The sequence below is a fragment of the Xiphophorus couchianus genome, chromosome 7 (assembly GCF_001444195.1).
Source record: "Xiphophorus couchianus chromosome 7, X_couchianus-1.0, whole genome shotgun sequence".
In the NCBI taxonomy this organism is placed as follows: domain Eukaryota; kingdom Metazoa; phylum Chordata; class Actinopteri; order Cyprinodontiformes; family Poeciliidae; genus Xiphophorus; species Xiphophorus couchianus.
In genome coordinates, this window is record NC_040234.1 from 24,679,291 (window position 1) to 24,704,589 (window position 25,299).

The 25,299-nt window shown below is 40.9% G+C and overlaps 1 protein-coding gene across 2 annotated transcripts; it reads left to right on the top strand.

Moving 5' to 3' along the window:
* Nucleotides 1-1,114: 1,114 nt before the first annotated feature.
* On the top strand, nucleotides 1,115-23,389 carry col1a1a (collagen, type I, alpha 1a). Of its 2 annotated transcripts, XM_028022436.1 has the most exons (49): nucleotides 1,115-1,367; nucleotides 2,984-3,175; nucleotides 3,371-3,393; nucleotides 3,708-3,743; nucleotides 4,849-4,941; nucleotides 6,194-6,262; nucleotides 6,353-6,397; nucleotides 6,953-7,006; nucleotides 7,084-7,137; nucleotides 7,246-7,299; nucleotides 7,407-7,460; nucleotides 7,557-7,610; nucleotides 9,917-9,961; nucleotides 10,059-10,112; nucleotides 10,200-10,244; nucleotides 10,712-10,765; nucleotides 10,944-11,042; nucleotides 11,236-11,280; nucleotides 12,025-12,123; nucleotides 12,331-12,384; nucleotides 12,483-12,590; nucleotides 13,167-13,220; nucleotides 13,331-13,429; nucleotides 13,516-13,569; nucleotides 13,658-13,756; nucleotides 13,882-13,935; nucleotides 14,040-14,093; nucleotides 14,196-14,303; nucleotides 14,386-14,430; nucleotides 14,699-14,797; nucleotides 14,904-15,011; nucleotides 17,019-17,180; nucleotides 17,281-17,334; nucleotides 17,448-17,555; nucleotides 17,643-17,696; nucleotides 17,820-17,873; nucleotides 17,973-18,134; nucleotides 18,316-18,423; nucleotides 18,606-18,713; nucleotides 18,823-18,876; nucleotides 19,364-19,471; nucleotides 19,589-19,642; nucleotides 19,730-19,837; nucleotides 19,933-19,986; nucleotides 20,095-20,202; nucleotides 20,709-20,982; nucleotides 21,090-21,280; nucleotides 21,471-21,713; nucleotides 21,847-23,389. In XM_028022436.1, exons 1-49 carry the CDS (start codon nucleotides 1,286-1,288, stop codon nucleotides 21,991-21,993), a joined length of 4,338 nt encoding a protein of 1,445 aa, XP_027878237.1. In that variant the 5' UTR covers nucleotides 1,115-1,285; the 3' UTR covers nucleotides 21,994-23,389. The 2 variants fall into 2 exon arrangements, with proteins under 2 accessions (XP_027878237.1, XP_027878238.1); XM_028022437.1 differs by lacking the exons at nucleotides 17,448-17,555; nucleotides 17,643-17,696.
* The last annotated feature ends 1,910 nt before the right edge of the window (nucleotides 23,390-25,299 follow it).

Sequence of the window (25,299 nt, forward strand, 5' to 3'; positions counted from 1 at the left end):
GATCATAGAGGTGGTAGAGATTTGCCTGGAGTTCTTCAAGGCATTGGATGTTGGAGAGTTGTATTGGTTGACGCAACTCTGCAATATCGCATGGACATCGGAGGCATTTTCCCTAGATTATCAGACTGGGTGGTGGTCCCCCTAAAAGAGGAACTGCAGAGTGTTCCAGCTAGAGGGCATCACATTTAAGCCTTGCTGGTAAGGTCTATTCAGGGGCTCTGGAGAGGAGGGTCCTTTTCATTTCATATTGGAGACAATGCTTATTAAGACCTTGGTCCGCATTCCCTGCAGTAAGTTGGCCTCGTTTTTGGTGAGAGTTAGACTCCACCAAGGTTGCCTTTTGTCACTTATTCTTTTCATAACTTTTACGGACAGAATTTCTATGCGCAGCCAAGGTGCTCAGGGGATCCGGTTTGGTTGGATGGATGGATGGATGGATGGATGGATGGATGGATGGATGGATGGATGGTTTCTATTGCACATCGAACACGTACTGTATGAGTAGTTTTGTATAAGAAGTGGAACCTGATGGTTCCACAGAGAATGCAGGCAATGAAGTTCCCCCTGATACATTTTTAAAGGATTAGAAACAGAAACAGAGGCTAACTCCTACATTTTCATCCAAACATGAAAATGTTTTGGATGAAAACATTCACTGTGTTAACATGTGTAGGTCATGTTAACACAGTGAAAGGGGAAACCACGCTCATATTGGGGTTTCACCTCTGGACCTTCAAGGCAATCCAATCTGAAAAAATGTGAGAAATCTGAAGGAATCAAGAAGTAGACCACAACCAAACAGAACTCTGGATAAAATGCCGGGTTGCTGAAGATGAAAATCCACCTCCGACCCTCCAACGCTCATATGGCTCAAGTTACTCCCTTTCTCAGAGCCCCCCCTTTCTTCAGACCCAGACAGGCTCTGCAATTATGGAAGGAGGGACCTGCTGTTTTTTCCCTCTGTCTCTTTTTTTTCCTTTGAAGGAGGTGTCCTTTCTTGTCTTCCCTAAACGTGAGCAGCAGCAGGGTAATGAGGGTGCGTCCCCCCTTAGTCGGTCCAGACCCAGTACCTCCCAGTTCTTTGGGCTCCCATATAAAAGCTCTGCTGGAAAATGAGTGCAGGCAGTAGGGAGTTTTCTGCTGGGGTCAGGAGGACTTTGGACAGACGCACGGATCCTACCCCAAACACCCCTGTATGAGTGGAGTGTAGCAGAAAGAGAAAACATCCCCAACTTTTTTTTCCTCTCTTGCCTCAAAGAGTCTACATGTCTGGTGGCATCTAGACATGTTCAGCTTTGTGGATTTGCGGCTGGTGCTGCTGCTCAGCGCCACGGTGCTCCTGGCCAGGGCGCAGGGCGAGGACGACCGTAAGTTTCATCAGTTTGTCGGAGGTTCTCAACGCTTTTCTCCCTTTTTTTAAAAAAAAGGATGGATTTTGTCTTCATGACTGGACGGCTGCTGAGATCTTAGGAAGAGAAGAGGAGAAAACAAAATGATTTAGACATTAGATCATTGAAAGTTTGTTGTCTTCTGAGATAGACAGAACAGGGTGTACGTAATCCATTGGGCATCCCAGGAAGGCCTCCCTCTCTCCTTCTCTTTGTTCTAGTGTAGCACTCTCTTCCCCTCCATGTTCCCAGCATGCATGCAGAGCAAGTTGCTGCAAGTTTTTTGCAGACTTTTCTCCAGGCCATTCTTTTTAAAGAAGAAATCCCATCGCACAGATGACATTTACAGGGCCTTCAAAAGTGAATATTTGTAAGACACAAATAACGTTTTTTTAATTTCTCTCCTTTTACCAGCTTTAAATTTGCTGCTCGATTTCCTTTAAATGCGTCAGAGATGTGAAATTTGTCTGAGACCTGATTGATGTGGCAGTGTTAGTCACAGCCTGAGGCCAGCTTTTAAGTCAGACAGGTGAACTGCAGCCAACATAATGAGAATATTCCCAAAGGAAAATCAAGAGGTGAGAAACAGATTCAATCTTGCCCCTGACTAGATATAAACATCTTCCATCTGCAAAAATCTACAGCTATTTTGATATTGAAAAGGCATCATGAAGGACTGTAAGAAATTGAATCTTCTGACAAGACAAAGAAAACCAAATCAACTCTGGGGACCGCAACTATGGAGTTGATATTCAGTTTTTCCAGATGTTCCTTTCATCTGGAAAGGATTCAGCAGCCTTTTTGAAGCAGATGTACTTTGACACTAAGAGCGATCTCACAGCGACATCCAGAGGCTCCTCTCTGTGACTGCAGTAACATCTGGCTGCCACGTCCACCCCCCTCTCACACCCGCCTCCTCGTTTTCTTCACTTTCTTTCCACTCTTTTTTTGTCTGCGTTCCTTTAATTGCAAACACATGTGCAGAGTTTCCAGCAGCTGCTGCCAAACCAGGCATCTACAGCATTGCTGTTTTTCTCCCTCTGAGCTCAGAACTTTGGCACTACACAAGATTTATATTCACTCAAAAAGTGCATTCAGGGTTAACATTGTGCTAAGAAGTCAGATTCCCACCACTAAGATGGGACGCTAACTCGCTTTTCAGTGAAGATAAAAATGTATTTGAAGGTTTTTAATTTTTGCTCTACATCTGCAGGCAGACTGTGTCCTCTCAGTCACCCCTAACCCGGGTCTGTTTCAGTTCCACACAGAACGTTGTCAGAGCCGCTGCTAAGCACTGAATTTATACAAAATAACAATATATATTTTTGCTAATATTAGAAACATTTACATAAAAGGATAGAGAAAACTAGAATTTAAGGTGTTGTCAGGTCAGATGCCTCATTATATACAAATTCAAGCAATTCTAATGGAATCTAGATATAAAAATTAATCTCCAGAGTATTTAGTTTACATTTTGTATTTTAATGTAATTTTATATTCATTCACAACCATATTTTTTACTTTACATTTTCTGTTTTGTTGCTCCCGCACATGCATGTCTATTTGACATCCCTCTCTCTGTTGCCCCCCTTCAGGCACAGGTGCCAGCTGCACCCTTGAAGGTCAGGTGTTTGCGGACCGGGACGTGTGGAAACCAGAGCCATGTCAAATCTGTGTGTGTGACAGCGGAACTGTGCTGTGTGATGAGGTTCTATGCCAAGACCCAATTGACTGCCTCAATCCCATTGTCCCCCAGGGCGAGTGCTGCCCCATCTGCCCCGATGACGGTATTTCACTTGTATATCTTCTGGGTTACTTTTTCATAACTTTGATTCTATTATTTTCTGTGCACAAAACATGAAGAAAAAAATGTTTACTTTTAACGCCTAGCTTATCTTTACATCTTTATATTTTCTGCAACACATCTATTTTTTTTTTTTTTTTTTTCTACAAGTTTGAAATTGTGTGTTTCTCCTTTACAGGCTACCAGTCTGCTCAGGTTGAGGTAAATAAAAATTTCTTTACATTCAGAACTTGTTGGCATTTTTAGTTATTTGTTTAGTCTACTAGGTGCCATGAAAATCCTTCTGTTGTGAACTGCTTGTATTGAACGAAAGTGGTCATAAACTGGACTGAAGTGAGATGATTAGTAGGTATAATAATAATAAAGTGAACATTAATATTCATATCATTCTATTCATATTATTTGTACAGATCAATGATGTGTAGTATAATAGTAATCAGTACATGATTGTTAATGTGATCATATCAGTACCTTTATCTTTACATGAAGACTATTTTTGATGTTTTTGCCTACAGGGACCCAAGGGAGACAGTGGACCCAAGGGAGAGCGGGTAAATTCACTTTTTATTCTTCTGTGGATGTGCTTCCAGTTTTGTTAAATTTTATTAGTGTGAAGAAGTTCTGGCACTGTGACCAGAGTCCTGTGTGTTTTTGCTGGAGTTAAACGGGTCTTATCAACAAAGCAGCAGAATTACATCTTTTCTATTTTAAGTGGATGAGGAAGTAAGATTTAAAAATGTAGGAGCATTTAGCAAGAGTATTAGTCACTTGGTGGTTGTAGCTTCTTTTTGTGATGTAAGAAGTGGTAAAATATCATTACATTTATAACATGCATGCTAAAACATGAACTAAAAGCTGTGAGTGCATTTTTACCACATGGAGCTATCTTCCCTTGATTCTAGCATTGCTAGTAGAAAACAAATGACCTGCTTGATGAAAACATTAGTAGTTGGGTAAACAAAAGTATCAGTACATGAGGTGTTTGTGTTTTTGTCAAGAAAAAACCTTGAGGTAATTTTTACTTTGATCTTGTTTTTAAGAATGCTAAGAATAAGAAGTTGCTTTTTGTTTTTGTTTCAATTGTTACTTCATCAAAACTTATTTCATGCATAAAACATTATGACTTTTAAAACCATAAAGCAAATCGCATTCGTCCATTTTATTCAATTTGATGCAGCTAACAACCCAACTAGCTTTATCCTGGCTAAGCACCTAGGCATGCTCGGTCTGAAAGAAGCTTAATCTGAATTAGCATAATGGGCAATCTAAAACATCTTCAAATATTATTCATTTAGCTGAAGTTGTCATCCATTACGCTTTGATGTGGATCATTAATAGGTTATGCGCAACACACTCCTTAAGTGAAATTTTAGAATTCTCATGCAGAGTCAGCATATCCACTTCCTGTATGGTGATGTCACATTGACCACAGCTTATCTTTTTGTGGCCGGTTTCATGGTCATTAGTGTTGAGAAGTCCAATTTTAGGAAGTTCTCTGTGATTATAAAGGACACCAGATTACACAATACAATCAAATATCCAATACTAAACATATTTAAAATAAGGAGTCTTCAGGTAACTGTGCTTGTCTTTGTAATGATGGCTTTTAAGTGACACACATGCCCTGAAGTTTGACATTTCTTTAATTTCCTTTAGGGCCCTCCTGGCCCCCCTGGTAGAGATGGCCTGGATGGCCAACCTGGTATGCCAGGACCTCCCGGCCCTCCCGGACCCCCTGGTCTTGGTGGAGTAAGTTGTTATTTTTTCGTGTAAATTTCTGTACTTGGCTATGTTTGGGTTCAGATTGTAAAGAGCCAATCAGGGTTGGAGGAACAAGCCCAGATGAAATGTTTGAGTGGACCTGCTGATATCAGAAAACATAAATTACTAATTTACTTTTACCACAGCAAAAATTATATCTTCACATCCAATTGATCTTGATGCCATATTTTCAAAATGTTTAAATGTTTGTGAGAAACATTTAAGCAAGCCTAAAATTGCAGAAAATATAATTTTCTTGGTAAAACTTGGGCATATTTTCAGCTTTGTGGTCTATCATAAAATTGAACTAATGAGATTTTCAGACTCAAATCTCATTAGTTTTGATCTTGGGTCAAAAGGTTGGATGATGCACCTGTGAGAAAATAGCTTGCCAGGAAAGGATGAGAAGATACTTGAATTTTTACGACCAATATTATTATTATTATTATTATTATTATTATTATTATTACAAATAAGATAATACAAATCAACAGCAATCTGTGAGTTGCTACATCAGTTTCACAATCTGACTTTAAATTCAAATTTGATTCTCAAGGGCCATATCAAGTCAACAAACCTTTGAATTTTATGTAAAATTCGGAGATAATATCCTACAGCTAATATAAAATTTCTGCAACTTATAATTCCCCTAATAAATCTATTGGTACATATTATTTGTTTGGAGCCAATTTTTAACTTTGCATTTGCCTCACACAGTTGATGGGTTTTGCAAAAATATTTTTTAGTTTACTTATGTAAACTTAAAAATAATTTCTACTTTATTGAAGTGGAAATTCAATAAAGCTTAGCATGTTTGACATGCTTAGCATCTGATAACATCTACCGTATTCATTTTTATTAACCTAAAACATTCTTTTAATATAAAAATCATACTGAGCTAAGCTAACAGCTAATGCCTGATCTTGTTTGAAAAGTACAGTTAACAGGACACTTAATGGTGACTAACTAGACTTGGACTAACCTGTTGTCCAGGTTTATATTATTTTTTTACTTTTAGCTGTTCTGAAATAACAAAATAATCATAAAACTCTTTAAACTAAAGCTTTCATATCATAGGAAGTAAATCTCACCAAAGGGTTACATTAAGGGCAGGTCTTGGTGTTGTTTTAAGGCTCTATGAAAGTTCCTGTTAAACATAACCCTTGCTCAATGTATGTAATATGTGATTGCTTGGTAAATGTCTCTTGAAGGACATGTCTGTTTTCTTTTTGTGCTTCAGAACTTCTCCCCTCAGATGTCTGGTGGTTATGATGAGAAATCCCCTGCTATGCCTGTGCCTGGACCAATGGTAGGGCATGTTCACCCTTCTACATGTCTATTATTTTCCTGTGATTTAAGATGGCGCTGTTTCTGACTTCTGCCCATGTTTGACTAACAGGGCCCAATGGGACCCCGTGGACCTACTGGAGCTCAAGGTCAAAGTGTAAGTGGATAATTTTCTTCCTTCCAGTGACATGATTGTAATGTTAACACCGATTGCCTGACTGCATTGAGCTGTTTCTAAATTTAACAACTTGTCCCATAAACCACATGTATCTAGTCTCAGCTTAATCTAGCAAATTCAGCCTGGAAATTTGTGAATTTTAATATATGTTATTAAGCATATTATAGTACTCAGTTCACTGTTTCCTGATTATACTTGTTAGGTATTTCACTTAAAGAATTCTATAGTAAAAATGGATTTAGTTTAACCCTTGAATTATTAGGGTTGTCAGATTTCCTGTGTTAACTTCAACAGAATTATGGTCAGTTTGAAGCGAAATTTTTAATCTGTCATTTTAAGCCTGTGGATCACTTTCTGATACCAATTCAAGAAGCCCATGGCCAGCTATGGTGTCAGAGCAGCTGAAGTTATTCAGGATGATTTTGTTATACAAGAAGTGTAATTTTTTATAACCTGTAGAATTCAGATTCAGAATCAAAGAAAAAATGGTCAGTTCAGTTGTGATGATATTTGAGGTTCTGTCTCCTCCTACAGGGACCTCCAGGACCCAATGGCCATCCTGGTGAGCCTGGAGAGGCTGGAGCCCCCGTGAGTGTTGAAAATACACAAAACCTTTTCACCTAACTCGTCCACAGCCCACATAACTCTCTTTATCTTTTAATCAGGGTCCCATGGGGCCACGCGGACCTGCAGGACCTCCAGGAAAGAACGGAGAGGATGTAAGTGGTCAGCTTGTATTTTTCAGTTCCTGAGGAAACATCACTTTGAATCAAAGCATAGTGATTAAAGTGGATTTGTAATTATATCTTAACTTTGTATGTCGACAGGGTGAGGCTGGCAAACCTGGTCGTGGTGGTGAGCGGGGACCTTCTGGTCCACAGGTACTTCACTGATCAAACATGTTTTTGAGTAAATGTGTAAATCTAAACCAAGAGCACAGCAGAGTTTAACTTAAACTGTCCCTTGTTTTCTTTTCTTTTTTCCCCAGGGTGCTCGTGGTTTCCCAGGAACCCCCGGACTTCCCGGAATCAAGGGTCACAGAGTGAGCTAAAGCCATTTTGTATCATCCCATTCATCCAAAGCTGAGAAGATCTCATGAAGAGGAACTTCATCTTTATGTTTCTCTCTTGGCCTTCAGGGATTCAGCGGTCTGGATGGTGCTAAAGGAGACACTGGCCCTGCTGGACCCAAGGTGACTAAATGTTTCCACTATCTCATTTTTTCACTTGATGTCCAAAGTTTCATTTCAATAAATGTTAACATAAATTGTAGCAATGCATGGGTAGCTTAAGTGGGAAACAGAGTCAATATAACAAAATAGTGAGTATAGTTGAACGATAGCTGGTCATTTAATTTCCAGAAATTCCAGCAGATATAAAAGGACAACCTGGCTAGCTGATCTCAGTAATAGAATGGCTTTTAAATGGGTTGTTACATATTTTATTAAGGCTCACTAGAGTGATTACTGCATAGATAGAAACATTTGGCCAGTTATCATATGTGACATTAATATTGCTGTCATAATTGTGATAATCAATGTTTGTCAACCTATTTCCCTTTGACACAAGGAAAAGAACTGACCACAATGTGCTGCAGTACTATCACTGTCTCATGCCCAAACAAACACATGGCCAACCCCTCCAAAACACAAACAACAAGATAAACATAAATGCTGGATGTTAATATCAGCCAAGTTTCACTTATGGGACTGATACCAATATGTTAAAAAAATGACCAAAACCAATGTTAAAGAGGCAGTATTATGTAAAATATATTTTTTTGGGCTTTACATCATGTTTTTATGTTATTCCCTCATCAAACACATACCCGAAGAGTTGCCTTATTATTTCATGCGTGTTGGAGAAATCTTTTATTCTCCAGTGGCAACCATTCAGCTGTGCAAAACGCCAGGGGGGGACTGAGGGACAGCTCCTTCTGTTATCGAGGTGCTGCTCTTCCTCGGAGTTTCTGCCTCCCCAGCGACTTCCCCACTCAGCTCCTTCAGACTAGCCAGCAGCAATTAGCAAACACCTTGTGAAGCTTCACATCTGTCATTATCAGTGTAATGCTGGTAAAAACATTGTGAAAGGGTTAACAGAGGAGCCATGTTGTGATGACTTCCCAAAGGTGGAGTTTCAGAAAGAGCAGGATTTTTTTCAAGAGAAGGAGACCTAGTAACAAGGTGTTAAAATACAAGCTCAAATTTCTTTTGAATGATATTTATTAAATGTAGCATTTTTATAACAACTGGAGGTATCATAGTTACTTGATTGTGCTATAAGATGCCACTATACATAATACTGCCCCTTTAATGCCGATATATCAGATCCTTTAGGCATAAAAGAAGTAGAATTTGACATGAATTAAATATCCAGAATTTGGTGCCCCTGAACTCAATTTTGTGTAAACATTTGGCACCCTGTGATGTTCCTCTCCTCCTGCTTTGCACCGCTCTGTCCCACTGCATCAGAGCGGTGCTACAGCACTGTGCCTCTCAGAGCACAGGAAGAACTGATTGATTTTTCTGTTGTCAACAAAACAACATAGCAAAGCATCATTTTATATGTAGTTATTCATGATTGAAGTAACACTGACTAAAAAACACAAACAATGAGAAATACAAATGTGTGATTATGCTGAGAAGTCCCCTGTTATGCCTGTGCCTGGACCAATGGTAGGACACGTTCAATTGGTCACTTGGTGCATGTTCATGTTCACAAAAGGTTCTTTGGAAATTACTTTATTGGTGCTACAATATGATTGTTATATCTGAGTTAAAAAAAAAACATGACTTTTTCAAACATCTTTTTTTCCATAACAATTTGGTCAGTCTTTGCCTTTTGCTACCAGCAAATGAAAATATTGAAAATTAAACTTGCAGTGAGATGTCCTCTCCACACTTAGCCTAATAATGTACCTTTCTAGTTTTTGCATTTTTATATCCATCCATCCATTATTTTACACTTACCCCTGGTGGAGTTTTAAGGGGTGCTGGTGCCTATCTCCAGAAGTCAAAGGGCGAGAGGTCCACAGTCATGTTTTTATAAGGAATGTAAAATAATCTTTACATTCTGTAAACTTCAGTTCTCAGCTAAGTTGACAATACATGGGCATGCTGTGGACCTTCTTTATCTGAAAATGGAATGTTTTGCAGCTTCACAACTTTCAGGCACCATCTTTAAAGATGTTATTTAACATATGTGCCAAGAAAGACAAAACTGAAATTTGGCTCAGGGTGACTAAGGATTAAGTTTACTAACAGGTCATTCACTAATAGTTCAAATCAAAAAAAGAGATTAAAGAATACAACAGACAGTAGCCATTAGTAGCCATTAGCCATTATGTTAGTAGCCATTAGCTGTAGCACTCTGCTTAACCTGCACACTCATTTGTGATAGTTACATTATTTGTAATTATTTATTTTAGCATTAAGATTGATTGTTCTGTTGATGTCCTTTCACATTCTTCCCTCTCTCTCTCTCTCTCTCCTCATTTTAGGGAGAGGCTGGAGCCCCTGGTGAGAATGGAACTCCTGGTGCTATGGCAAGTGAAAAAAATCTTTTTATTACAATTCTACCTGGACTTCACCTCAACCTTTGACTGACTGCAACTAAATGCATGTTGAATTGTATACCTTTAGGGGCCCCGTGGTCTGCCTGGTGAGAGGGGTCGCGCAGGTCCTTCTGGAGCTGCTGTAAGTCCATGCATATACAGTCTAAGCTATAATTTGCTGAGTCATACACCAACCAATTATGTCTGTCTGTCCGTCTGACTCCTGCAGGGAGCCCGTGGTAACGATGGTGCTGCTGGTGCTGCTGGACCTCCAGTATGTCTTTGATTCTCTGATAGTTGAGTTGAAGTGCTTTTTTTATGACTAAGTTCTGAAAATAATATTGAAACACACTAGTGAAATACACTATTTACATTAACATTGCAGCTGCATATTCTGTATTTGCAATCACAATTTAATGTAGGCATTCTATGCTGATTCTATGCAATGATATGCTTCAACAGGAATCCAGAAGGGACAAACTTATTTTTCGAGCAAGTTTGTACCTTCAAATTATTTGCTATAATTTGAAGTTAATTGGGGGAGGTGCATTGGACTAATTGCAAAGTGCATTTCTGACCACAAGATGGCATTACATTCTGCACACTGGACCTTTAATGCTTATATTTTACTATGTTGAGTAAATCTACCAAACTAGAGGAGCTTTATTGTTTGAGCTATGATTACAGAAAACTGAAAAGAAGACCTGATTTTTGTCTGAAATCCCATTCGTTTGCTTTCAGGGTCCCACTGGTCCTGCTGGACCTCCAGGATTCCCAGGTGGCCCCGGGCCCAAGGTAAAAAAAAAAAATAAAGAAAAGAAAATTCACTGTTTCACACTGGTAATAACAGTTTAGTGTTTCATTTGGGAGTCTACCTAATTAAGCATATTTATGTTAATGTTTTAGATTTCAACCAAAGCTTTCACATCCAACTATTACAACTAAGTCTTGGTTTTGGTTTTTTGTCTCCCAGGGTGATGTTGGAGCACAGGGTGCACGTGGACCTGAGGGCCCTGCTGGAGCTCGTGGAGAACCTGGTAACCCTGGACCCGCTGGCCCAGCTGGACCTTCTGTAAGTTTGAAGCTCTAACTTTACAACAGAGCTTTAAAAATGAATAATCAAAATGTTTTAAGCAGTACAAACTAATTTAGGCAAAATAAAACTTCTGGTGCTTGTTTAAAACAAAATTACAAAAAAGTTACTTTTAATGTATTTTGTCTTATTCTAACTATAGTAGTAAGGATTTTTTCTTTTTCCTCCTCAGGGAAACCCTGGAGCTGATGGAGCCTCTGGTGCTAAGGGAGGCCCTGTAAGTGTATTTCTAAAAACAAAAAATATAAACTATATATACAGTACAGACCAAAGGTTTGGACACACCTTCTAATTCAATGGGTTTTCTTTATTTTCATGACTATTTATAAGGCAGGAAATCCCACTTATTAACCTGACAGGACAGGTTGACCTATGAAGTGAAAACCATTTCAGGTGACTACCTCTTGAAGCTCATCAAGAAAATGCAGTGTGTGTGCAAAGCAGTAATCACAGCAAAAGGTTGCTACTTTGAAGAAACTAGAATATAAGGGCTATTTTCAGTTGTTTTACACTTTTTTGTTTAGTGCATATTTCCACATGTAATATTCATAGTTTTGATGCCTTCAGTGTGAATCTACAATGTCAATAGTCATGAAAATAAAGGAAACTCATTGAATTAAAAGGTGTGTCCAAACTTTTGGTCCGTACTGTATATATATATATATATATATATATATACATATATATATATATATATTGGACTAATTGCAAAGTGCATTTCTGACCACAAGATGGCATTACATTCTGCACACTGGACCTTTAATGCTTATATATATATATATATATATATATATATATATATATATATATATATATATGCATTTTGTTTGCTGTAAACATTCATGAAGGGGACCTGAAAAGCTCCCGTAGCTCTACTGTTTTAACAACCGTTAAAGTCAAGTTGAAAAAACCAGACGTGAGGATGTGACTGTGTTTTGTGGCTGTGTGCTGCCCCCTGCAGGGTGCCCCTGGTGTTGCTGGATCTCCTGGTTTCCCTGGACCACGTGGACCTCCAGGACCACAGGGTGCAGCTGGTGCCCCTGGATCCAAGGGTAATACTGTAAGTACAGCTCTAAAAAACAAAACAAATCAAATATATTTATGTGCCTACTAAAATAAATAATTATATTGTTGCTTTGTGTTGCCATTAATCTGTGTTTGTGTTTGAAATGTAAACACAGGGAAACAACAAAGAAAGAAATCCTCTAATAAACACTGATTTGTTGTTCCTTTCTAAATGTCCTTCAAATTTGAACGTGTCTTTCAGGGTGAAGTTGGTGCCCCAGGATTCAAGGGAGAGCCTGGTGCAAAGGGAGAGGCTGTAAGTTCACTGAGATATCCACAGAGTAACACTTTTGACTTGTTCTCCAGGTACTTAATCTCTGATTCCAATTAATTTGTATCTTTTGTTTTTCACAGGGTGCTACAGGTGTTCAGGGACCCCCAGGACCTGCTGGTGAGGAGGGCAAAAGAGGATCCAGAGGAGAACCCGGTGCTGCAGGTGCCCGTGGAGCCCCTGGAGAGCGTGTATGCATTTCTTCTAAATATTTGTAATTTTACCAACAATTTTAAGATGAGTTTGGAATATGTCAACGAGGAGAATCCCATGTAGGATCCTCTGGACCAACAAAGCAGAATTTTCTGTTTTAGAAAAAAATTGCCTCTTTAAGGCGATGGTGATTTAGGAGGTAGGAGTTTGTCCTGTAACCTGTGGGTTGCCAGTTTGAATCTCCTCTCTAGCTGTCTCAGCTACAAAGTCACTTCACTGGTCTTACTTGATGGTGCTGGTCAGTCAGGCCAGTGGTGTTGATGAGAGCCTGGTTCTGTCAGACTGTCGCAGAGCAGCTGTGGCTACTATCCAGCAGCTCACTACCATCAGTGTGTGAATGGGTGAATGACCGACTGTAGTGTGAAATGCTTTGGGCTCCTCTAGAGGAGATAGAATGCTATACATATACAGGCAATTTACAATCTTTGCTTCCACCAGAGGTGACCATAAAGCCAAAGCAATCACATAAGTTTTTTTTTGTCTAATCAGTTATTAAACCAAGACTTCAATAAAATCATAGCAGACTAAGTTTGTGTTTTAAATTCTCTCTATAGGGGGGTCCTGGGGGCCGTGGTTTCCCTGGTTCCGATGGCCCTGCTGGACCCAAAGTAAGTAAACAATGAAGAACTCAACAGGAAACCGTTTTAAATCTGAAATAATTCCAGGTAGTAATAACAAATTTTCTCTGCTCTATTCTTCCTTCTACCTGCTATCGTAGGGTGCCCCTGGCGAGCGTGGTGCTCCTGGTCTTGTTGGACCTAAAGGTTCCACCGGTGAGCCTGGTCGTACTGGTGAGCCTGGTCTCCCTGGAGCTAAGGTACAGATGAGTCTCTGTACAAGTATGACTGTACCAGTCTTTCACCACATTGCCATCTCATCTGATTTCCAACATTTGCTTTGTAGGGTATGACTGGCAGCCCTGGCAGCCCTGGACCTGACGGCAAACTGGGAGCTTCTGTAGGTTTATGTCCTGCACTGTTATTCTTATCAAACCACCACCCACTTTTTGTCTTTCAAGTAAAGTAAAGTTATTTCATCTCCATAGGGAGCCCCTGGACAAGATGGACGTCCTGGACCCCCTGGCCCTGGTGGAGCAAGAGGTCAACCTGGAGTCATGGGATTTCCTGGACCAAAGGGAGCTGCTGTGAGTATGGTCTAAAAAGAAAAAACATATCGTTGTTACACTCATTGTTATGGATTTTGAACTTCTGAGGACTGCTCCACTAATATATGTTCTCTGTGTTGCTTCTTTTATTTTTTTGTGACTAGGGTGAGGCTGGAAAGCCTGGTGAGAGAGGAGTCATGGGACCCACTGGTGCTGCTGTAAGAGGCTTATATTTTGCTCCTTTTTTATTTTTAACAACACTTCCTGGCCAGTCAGAGAAGCCGTGTCTGTCTGTTTGAAAACCTGCCATCTTTGTCTTCAGGGAGCTTCTGGAAAGGATGGTGAAGTTGGTCCTCAAGGTCCTCCAGGTCCCTCTGTAAGTAATGCACTTCTGCACCTCCTTTTGCACCAACATCCAATTCTTCATGAATAAAAAAATAACAAAAAATTACAACAATGTATTTCTCTGCATCCCCAGGGTCCTGCTGGTGAGAGAGGAGAGGCAGGACCTTCTGGGTCCCCTGGATTCCAGGGGCTTCCTGGACCTCAGGGAGCCGTTGGTGAGAGTGGCAAGCCCGGAGAGCAGGTGCACATTGATTTATGCAATAGCTTTAATACATTTTCCTAAGTGAAAGTGCTTCCTCCTTATTGCTATCTTTTTTGTCTAGGGTATGCCTGGTGAGCCAGGAGCTGCAGGTCTTGCTGGATCCAGAGTAAGCAGCTTTTACTCACTATTGTTTCTTTTACCGATGATACACTCCTAGGAGAATCCTGTATTGGTGGTTGGAGAGGGAGAGGGTCGGGGGGTTAAAGCATCTTTAGAGATTTACACTGGTTTCTAAATAAAACTGTTATATTAAAAGATTACTTTTGCGAGGTAGCAATAGTTAGAACAGATTATTATGACCAATGTGTTCTACAAAAAGAGCCACACCATCTAATTTGGACATTTATCTAACTTTCTACCACCTTTCCCCTCAGGGCGACAGAGGATTCCCCGGTGAGCGTGGTGCCCCCGGTCCCATTGGCCCCGCTGGCACCCGTGGATCCCCCGGTTCTCCTGGTAGTGATGGTGCTAAGGTATAGATTTGCAATCACTTAATAAATTTGAAAGTTTAAACAAAATCAAGTTCAAGAAAATATCAGGCATTGTTGCTTCATTGTTGTTTATTACATTCCTCTTAAGGGAGAACCTGGAGCCCCTGGTGCTCCCGGAGCTGTTGGTCCTCCTGGACTGCAGGGAATGCCTGGTGAGCGCGGAGCTGCTGGTCTTCCAGGACTGAGAGGAGACAGAGTGAGTGATCACAACAGTATTTATCCATAACTCCCAATATTTGCAATCACATTTCATCATGTATAATACATGTCCACCAGGTAACATAGGCCCCAGACTGGTCCTGACTGTGTAGTCCCATATGTCACAACTTCCAGTGCAGTTTGTGTTGTGAAATCTTTCTTTGAAAACCAGTAATAAGTTATCTTCAGTAGTTGAAGGTACAGTAGCTCAAAAGCCCCTTGGACCACATAGGCCAGGTTTTGCTTCCAAAGTGCATCAGACGTCCTTCACTGGTTCACTGCAATCCTTCCTTAGTCCATGTTGACAGATACTGACCACTGAAACTTAGGATCCCCAAAATAGAGTGATGTGAAACAATGTTTGCTCCTTCCTGATTTCTACTTTTTGAATGTTTGACACACTTCAATGTTTCATAATATCTAACCATTTTAAATATTAGTCAAATATAACACAAGCAAACAAAATGCATGTTTATTATTTTTAAAAGGAGATTTGTCAGTATAGGAGAAAAACATTGAAACCAATATAGGTTTGTGTAAAATAGTGTTTGCCCCTCTGTCAGCACATAATGCTGTTTATCATACCTGAGTTCACTTTTTGTAGCCACACTCTGGACTGGTTACTGCTGCACCTTCTTTATCCAGATGTCACTTAAATACGACCTGATTGAAGTACACCAAGAGATCCTCAACAGTTAGACATCATGCAGAGATCCAAAGGCATTCAGAAACAAATGAGAAGGACAGTATTTCAGCTCTATAAGTCTGGAATGGGTTGCAAAGACATTTCTAAAGCTTTGGTACTCCAGACAGACCCGTTATCCACACATGGAGAAAGCATAGAACAGTGATGAAGCTCCCAATAGGACAACCAAAATTACCACAAGAGCAAAACGTCGCCTCATCCAAGAGGTGACAAAAGTTCCCACAACAACATCCGAAGAACATCTGGCCTCACTTGCCTCAGTTAAGGTCAGAGTTCATGCCTCCACCATAAGAAAGGCATTGGGCAAAAATAGTCTGCATGGTAGAGTTCCAAGATGAAAACTACTGCTCAGCAAAAAGAACTTTAGGGTTCATCTCAATTCTACCAGAACATCTTGATAATCCTGAGACTTTTGGAAAATCATTCTGTTGACTGATTAGACAAAAGTCCAACTCTTTGGAAGGTGTGTGTTCCAATACATCTGGTGTAAAATAACATCGTATTTCAACAAAAGAACATCATACGAACAGTAAAATATGGTAGAGGTAGTGTGATGGTCTGGGACTGTGTTGATGCTTCAGGACTTGGAAGCAGCTTCCATTTATCACAGACTGTTGTCTACCAAAACATCCCAAAGGAGAATGTTCGAATGTCAACTTGGGTTCTGCAGCAGGACAATGATCCAAAACACTCGAAAGGCTGAAAAAAAAAACAGATGAAGTCTTTGGAGTGGCCTAATCAAAGTCCTGACCTTAAACTTAATTGTCTCCCATGCTTTGGTATGACTTTAAAAAGGCCATTCATACCCAAACCCCCCATTGTGACAGATTTAGGACAATTCTGCAAAGAAGAGTCGGCCAAAATTCCTCCACAGCTGGACAAGACTCAATGCAAGTTATCATAAAAGCTTTCTATCACTTGTTGCTGCTGAGGGTTGCCCAACCTGAAGTTTGACAGACATCTAAGAAAAGAAACAAAGTCAGAAAGGGACAAATACTTCCTCACACTGCTGTAGTTGTTGTCACACATTTGTCAAACAAATCCTTACATTTGTTCATTTTTTCTGCTTCTAACACATCAATTTTGAAGAGAAAATGTTCACTTTCTGCCATATATACATGATCCATTAACTGTTCCATTTACCTCAAAAGAGTTATGCTCTTCACCCGCTGAAGGTCATGATAGCTTGATTGGTGTTAATGCACTAATACAGAAATTGTTGTGATGTGATTTGCTGCAAACATTTTTACACATTTAGCATTGATAAACCCGATAAACCCTCTTCATCCAATAATCCAGGGTGACCAAGGAGCTAAGGGTGCTGATGGTGCACCTGGTAAAGATGGGCCCCGTGGTTTGACTGGACCAATTGGACTTCCTGGCCCAGCTGGCGCTCCTGGTGACAAGGGAGAGAATGGTGCCCCTGGACTTGTCGGCCCTGCTGGAGCCCGCGGAGCCCCTGTTAGTAAAATCTGCTTGTCTCCCAAAAACTTGTCCCAACTTGTACCAACTAATCACTGGATTCTCAAAACCTTGACTGATAATTCTTCCTCTGTAACAGGGTGAGCGCGGTGAAGCTGGACCACCTGGACCTGCTGGATTTGCTGGACCTCCTGTAAGTTTTTTGCACTAGCTGATTTAGTTTCGTCTTTTTTTCCACTTTGTGACTTTGCACTAAACTATTCTAAAACTTTTTTTATTTTTCAAATCACCACTGTTCAATCTCAGGGTGCTGATGGACAACCTGGTGCTAAGGGAGAGTCTGGAGATAATGGTGCTAAGGGAGATGCTGGACCTCCAGGCGCTGCCGGACCAACTGGTGCTCCCGGACCTCAGGTTTGAAGACACATTCATTTGTGGTTTGTGTTATTTATCTTCTAAAGACTCTTGCATTTTGATTGAGGTTGTGTTGTGTTTTCTTAGGGTCCTGTTGGAAACACTGGTCCTAAGGGAACCCGTGGAGCAGCTGGACCTCCTGTAAGTCATTACTCTTGTCTTCTTCTGTAAATTACTTTTTAGCCTGGCATTAGTTTTAGTTGACTTGTTCAAGTGCATTGGTTTGATTCAGTCTTTGCTAATTTAACCAATCTTTCTTCTTAGGGTGCTACAGGCTTCCCTGGAGCTGCTGGCAGAGTTGGCCCTCCAGGCCCTGCTGTAGGTTTTAACTTTTTTTTTTTTCACTTTGTGTTTCTGATAATGAAAAGTCCAGGTTTTCCAGAACCGTTACAATTGACCCCTATCCCCAATATGTAGGGAAACTCTGGTCCCCCTGGACCTCCTGGACCATCTGGCAAGGAGGGACCCAAAGGAAACCGTGGTGAGACTGGACCTGCTGGTCGCCCTGGTGAGATTGGTGCTTCTGGACCCCCAGGAAATCCTGGAGAGAAGGGAAGCCCTGGTGCAGATGGTGCTGCTGTAAGTAAGCTTCTCTGTAACAGACTTTCAAAACAATCAAGGTCACCGTCAGGTGAAAACAAATAACTCAATGTGACAACATCAAATCTCCACATGTTTAGCTGCATAAATAATTTGTTCACTCTTGATGTTGCTTGTTTCTAACCTTTACCTCTATTCTTCCTTTTGCTGTGACCTTCAGGGAGCTCCCGGTCTGCCTGGACCCCAAGGTATTGCTGGAGCACGTGGCATTGTTGGTCTGCCTGGACAGAGAGGAGAGAGAGGTTTCCCTGGTCTCCCTGGGCCTGCAGTAAGTAGATTGATCTTGACTCTAAAATTCCTAAACAATCAAACCATTTACCTTATCTTAAAAAACTAGAACAATAAATCTAAGCATCTCTTTTTATGCAACTTCCAAAAGGCAGCTAAAAATATCTTAATAACTACACGTGAATTGTTTAGTAATGTGTCTACATATTGTGTCTTCAACAGGGAGAAATTGGAAAGCCTGGATCTGCTGGCCCTGGTGGTGAGCGTGGGCCTCCCGGACCCATGGGACCCCCTGGTCTTGCTGGTGCCCCTGGAGAACCTGGACGTGAGGTGGGATGAAGGCCCCCGGTCAATGGAGTGCTCTGGGCCATTTTATGGTCTAGCACATGCATACCTTCAGTGTTCTGCTGATAGTTGAGTTGCTTTGTTTGCATCATAGGGAAACCCTGGTAATGAAGGACCATCTGGACGAGATGGAGCTCCTGGACCCAAGGTAGGTTCATGATATGTGTTGAATGATTGAGCTTGCACACAACAGTCATTGAGTTCATATCCAGTTATACAAGTCCTAATTCAACTCCTGTCAATTTGGTTAATTCAGATTCATTACATCTGAATTCAGATTAATTCATTAGATAAATCCTAAATTAATCATAATTACAGTAGGTTGAGATACAGTCAGTTTGTCATATAATGCTAGTTAGATAAAAACCAGAGAAATCCCACCAGTTTCAATTGCATCATTGACCTTGAACCTTTTTTTCTTTCTGAACAATCTGCCTACCAGATTGTTTGCCTGGTAAAAAGAATCAAAATTAGACAGAACTGAAACCCCATTTTCAGACTTTGGGTCAGAAGTAATGGAACAACTTTCTAGCAAAGGATCTAGTTGCTGTAGAATGTTTGATAACTCCTGTCCTGAGAAACATTTGTTTTATCTTGGTTGGTAGAAAGAATCTGATTTTCTGTTTGTGTTGTAGGGAGACCGTGGAGAGAGTGGCGCTGCTGGAGCCCCTGGTGCCCCCGGACCCTCTGGTGCCCCTGGACCTGTTGGACCCGCTGGAAAGTCTGGTGACCGTGGAGAGACTGTGAGTGAAAATTGCGCCATGCTTATCAATTGGTTCAATTTTTCATTTTAACATGTGCATGAAGATGGCATGTCTTGACATTCGCCTCAAAGTTAAACTGAGGTTTCTGTGTTTCAGGGGTCTGCTGGCCCCGCTGGCTCTGCTGGCCCTGCTGGACCTCGTGGCCCTGCTGTAAGGAACAATTGCTCCAATAAGAAATTAAGTATATGAGGACAAAGAAAAGTAAAATTAATTAATTTTCTCCATCCATCTTTTCAGGGACCTGCTGGAGCTCGTGGAGACAAGGGAGAGACCGGAGAGGCTGGAGAGAGAGGCATGAAGGGACACAGAGGATTTACTGGCCAACAGGGACCTCCTGGACCACCTGTATGTACATGTATACTGATTTTTCTATGCTAAAATATATAATGTATAATCACAGAATCAGCCTCTAAGCCACATTTTTTTCTATGAACTCCTAGGGATCCTCTGGAGAAGCTGGGCCTGCTGGTTCTTCTGGACCTGCTGGACCCAGAGTAAGTTATCATTCAACTATCAGCAGTTTATTACTATTATCCTTTTAATATTTTCTCTACTTATTTGTAGAATTATATTTTCCTAATTATTCTCTGTACTTTTCTCAGGGTCCTGCTGGATCTGCTGGTGCTCCAGGTAAGGACGGTATGTCTGGTCTTCCTGGACCCACTGGACCTCCTGGACCCCGTGGACGTTCTGGAGAGATGGGACCTTCTGTAAGTCCTCCTATCAATTTCTTTTCCTCCTTCCACTTACCAGTGGGCTGCACAGCAGCACAGTTGGTAACACTGAAGGTTCTTGGTTCAAATCCCAGCCTGGGGTCTTTCTGCATGCAGTTAGCATGTTCTCCCTGTGCATGCTGGGTTCTCTCCAGGTACTCCGGCTTCAAAAACAAGACTGTTAGGTTGATTGATCTCTCTAAATTCTCCTTAGGTGTGTGTGTGTGTGTGTGTGTGTGTGTGCGTGTGTGTGTGTGTGTGTGTGTGTGTGTGTGTGTGTGTGTGTGTGTGTGTGTGTGTGTGTGTGTGTGTGTGTGTGTGCATGGTTGTTTGTCCTGTTTGTCTCTGTGTTGTCCGTGACAGACTGGCGACCCGTCTGGGGTGTAGCCCGCCTCTCGCGTGATGACCACTGGAGATAGACACCCTGTCCCATCGCTTTAGATAATGGATGGATGAGCAGAACTTATCACTAATGTACTAACCAAATCATCTTTCTTTGTTAGGGTCCTCCTGGACCTCCAGGACCCCCAGGACCTCCTGGTGCCCCCGGTGGTGGATTCGAAATTGGTTTTATTACCCAGGAGAAGGCCCCTGATCCCTTCCGCATGTTCCGTGCTGATGACGCTAATGTTCTCCGTGACCGCGACCTGGAGGTGGACAGCACCCTGAAGAGCCTTAGTCAACAGATTGAGCAGATCCGCAGCCCTGACGGAACCAGAAAGAACCCTGCCAGAACTTGCAGAGATCTTAAGATGTGCCACCCTGACTGGAAGAGTGGTGAGTCCATATTTATAAAAGCATGGAATACCAATTGTTTGTATGTATGCTGACTGTAGTTCCTCTCCAAAAATAATAGGAACTGACCCTTTTTTTCTGTTGTTCAGGTGAGTACTGGATTGACCCTGACCAGGGCTGCACTCAGGATGCCATCAAGGTCTACTGCAACATGGACACCGGAGAGACCTGCATAACACCAACTCAGCCTGAGGTTGCAAAGAAGAACTGGTACATGAGCAAGAACATCAAGGAGAAGAAGCACGTCTGGTTCGGAGAGGCTATGAATGACGGCTTCCAGGTGAAACCTTATGCTGCAAAGAACCCTCCCTCACAACCTGAATTTTTCTTTGGATCTTTTCCCTAACCTTCCGTCAAACTGCATTTTCTGTACCGCTTTTTCCACCAGCTCTTTTCTATCCTCTCTTACCAAATTCAATCTTTCCACTTGGAAATCTAGCCAGTAACTCTTTTTCCTCTTTCCTGCCCAGTTCGATTACGGCAGCGAGGGTTCTCTGCCAGAGGATGTCAACATTCAGCTGACCTTCTTGCGTCTCATGTCTACTGAGGCATCCCAGAACATCACCTATCATTGCAAGAACAGCATTGCCTACATGGACGCTGCTGCTGGCAACCTCAAGAAGTCCCTCCTTCTCCAGGGCTCCAATGAAATTGAGATCAGAGCTGAGGGCAACAGCCGTTTCACCTACAGTGTCCTGGAAGATGGATGCACGGTGAGAAACACTTTCCTTTTCACTTCTAGTTCTTCAATAAGAAGAGCAGCTGGTCAAACATGCAGGGGTGGTTGTTGAGTGAGTCATTTTAATATTTTAAAAGTAATTATCATCTATCCCTCTCTTCCCACAGTCACACACCGGAACATGGGGCAAGACAGTCATTGACTATAAGACAACAAAAACATCTCGCCTCCCCATCATTGATATTGCTCCTATGGACGTTGGTGCTCCAGACCAAGAGTTTGGCCTTGAAGTTGGACCTGTCTGTTTCTTGTAAAAAGAGAAATCTGGACTTGAAAGTGTTGTTGTGTGCGTGCGTGTGTGTGTGTTTTATTTTTTCTAGCAGTCATCTCTCCCCAAAAAAGAAACCCCACCAAAAGATTCTTGCAATGTCATTTGCCTGAAAATTCTGACCCTTCACTCCTGAATCGACACATCTCCACTTGGCCTTTGTTTCCAATGGTCTACTTTGCCTAAAACTGCACTTGAACAAAAACAAGACAGTGGCGGTGTGGTGGCATCTGCATCGCTGTGTTTGGGACCACTATTTTTGTTTGGTTTTTTTGTTTTTACTTTTTTTCCTTTGTTTTTTGCCATCACCAACACCAAGGATCCTGTAGAGAAGACATTTTGTTTCACTGGCAACAAGAAAATAATATATGCCTCTGTAAAGTGTAAAAAAAAAAAAAACCTCCCCTCTTATTTTAGCCAAACCAGGCCTCTCTGGAGTTTACAAAAATACAAAACTGACTTTTGTATTTTATACACCTCTGCGCTCTGAGGAATGAACGGACAGTCACAACAGACAGAATTCAATTGTTTGTACCACGTTTCAGGTGTTGATGAATAAACGGTGAAACTGACAGTCATCTTTGTGTTTGTTGTTCTGCCCTCCTCTGCTTCACCTGCTCTTGGCAAGGTCAACATCCCCCTCTTACTGCTGTTGTGATTTGTTTGTTTTGTGATTGATATCTTGTTTTTGTTTTTTCTTTTCCTAAGAACCATTGCATTAAAAACACCAGCAGAGAAAAATGAGTTTAAACCTCTTTTATGAAAAAGATAATATCGCTACCTCAGAAATGAAAGAAATTCCAGCATTTTAAAAGGACTCTGAGTATTTGAAATGAAGCCTGTTTTCATTGTGGCGGTCTGTGGGGTAGTTGAGGTTTACTGACACTTTTAACAGAAGCAGAACTAAAACTTAAGGTGCTATTTTTTTCTTTGAGGTCTGTTGGCTATCCAGTATGGCTCCACTGTTGTGCAGTGTTACAAACATTCTGGCATGGCAGCGCCCTCTTGGTGCTAAAAATGAAACCACAGCTTTTAATTCTTGATGCCCAGAAGGAGACAAACTTCTTCTGTCTGATCATGGTGGCAGTAAAACTTTTCTTTTTGCTATTCAGCTTCTACTCCAACTTTTCATCCCTTCATTTATGAATCTGTTGTACTTATTTTCTTGTTCTCTTGTGGAACAGGTGACTTTCCTCATCAACAAATTAGAATCAGAGATTTTAATCACCACCCAGATGGAGAGGCATCAGAAAGAGTTTGTGAGTTAGAAGGACACATCCATGGGGAAAAAATCAGATCTGTACCTATTTTGTATATGTATAATAAACTGAGATGTTTTTAATTATTTTGAATGCTGAAATAAAGCATGTTAAGTGGTCTAACATTGAATCCTGTCTAATTCCCTGACTGACTCACTGACTGCCACCACAATGCAAACTGAAGTAACTGAAAAAGTAAAGTATTTGCCCCTAAAATATTTGCTTTTCTGACACGTCTATTTTGGTCAGATCATACAAGCTTTATTATCTTACAAAAATTAATGAATACAAGATGTTTTTAAATGATTATCTCATTTATTAAGAGAAAAAGATATCCAAACCAGCCTAGTATACATACAGTACATCTTTCTTGTTATATAATTGCTTAACTGTGATTTACCACATGTTTTGAAAAGGTCAGTTCATTTTTGAGTCCTGAATCCTGCCAGACTTGAATAAATTTAAGAAATCACATAAGGAGCATATCTGACAACATAAAGCAGGCTAAGAGATATTTCATAAAACAAAGACAATCGATCATGCACAGACCAAAAGAAATTCAATAGAACTTTTTCTAGCATCTATTGAACTGGAATAGATTACAGAGGCATTTCTAAGATGCAATGGAAGCACAAATAAACATGGAACTTTGATCAACCTTCCCAGTAGTGTCCCCCTATAGGCCATTGATTACTCCTCGAAGGCCCAATTTGAACCCAATACAACATCTATGGCACTGCAGCTCAGTATTCATGATTCAACAATAAGAAAGTGACTAAGGAAAATCTGCCATCTATTAAAGAATTCCTTGCCAGAATCCACAGACGACCAAATAAAAAAAAAAAGGCTGACCTTATATTTGCCAAAAACACTTTAGGGAAAGGGTCATCTGGACTGCTGAGAACAAGATAGATCTTTTTATGGTGTGTCCCATTACATCTTGTTTAAAATTAATGCAGAATTTCAGAATGAAAGAAGAGAAAACTGTGGCTTCTATAGCGCTTAAGGATTTAAGTGACTTGCTGTAAGTGATTAAACAATGATTTCTCCTCTTCAGCAGATCATAATGTGGCTCAAATGTGACCCCATTTGAGCCACATTCAATATGGCAGACCCTGTGACTTATCGCAGCAACAGGACGACCCGCTCAATGAGGCGTCTACGTATTCATGTCTATGGTCAAAGTCAGGACTTTAACTTGATTCAGTTGCTGAGGTGTGGCAGTGTGGCCGACTTAAAAAATTTCTGCAAAGTAGAGTGGGCTAAAAAAATTTCTCAGTGGTGTTAAACTTTATCACATATGTTTGATGGCAGTTACTCTAGCACATCTAGTTACTAGTATGAGGCTTAGAAGACAATTAGCGTCATTCATTTGGTGCAATGTTGGTTTGGATAATGTTTTTCTCTAATGTATGAAAACATCTTTAGAAACCAGCCTTTTGGAATTTATTCAGGTTATCATTGGCTGATACTGAAATTTGATGATATGGACCATGAAAGTTATATGGAAACAAAGACAAGTTAACTGTTAGAAAAAGTGTGAGCATGACACACTGGACAGACCTGGACAGCATATTTAGACACAGATCCCATAAACAAAGACACGTATTATACATCTATTATAAAGCATCAAGTCAAAGATTCTCTCCATGTAGCAGGTTATCTCATTTGTAAATGTTGTAGTCATTGTGTCTAAAATTCTAGCACAGCAAACAGGTTTTATAAAATATTTGAATCAAGAGATATGTACACACCAGTATGGTGTGTGTTGAGAGGCAGCCGGAGGGCTTTGTGTGGAGCTGTGTGCTTTACAGGGTTGGACCTCTCCTACAGAAGTCTCTAGATTCGGTTTGACGTCATGATTTGGCAACATGATTGTGTCTGTGTGTGCCTGTTTATCTGTTAGGTTGGGTTGTGTGCTGTCCCCTTTCCTGGATCACCATGGCCCCCTTCTGGCCTACTTCCTCCTGGTGTCTAGGGCTGGATGCTTGAGTATGTGCCAGCTCAGCGTGGTAGTCGCTTGCCAGGGCGCA

Coding starts and splice junctions, on each gene's coding strand:
- col1a1a (XM_028022436.1), top strand. CDS start 1,286: ATGTTCAGCTTTGTGGATTTGCGGCTGGTGCTGCTGCTCAGCGCCACG. Junction 11,043..11,235: donor CTGGCCCAGCTGGACCTTCT/GTAAGTTTGAAG, acceptor TTTCCTCCTCAG/GGAAACCCTGGAGCTGATGG. Junction 18,877..19,363: donor ATGGAGCTCCTGGACCCAAG/GTAGGTTCATGA, acceptor TTTGTGTTGTAG/GGAGACCGTGGAGAGAGTGG.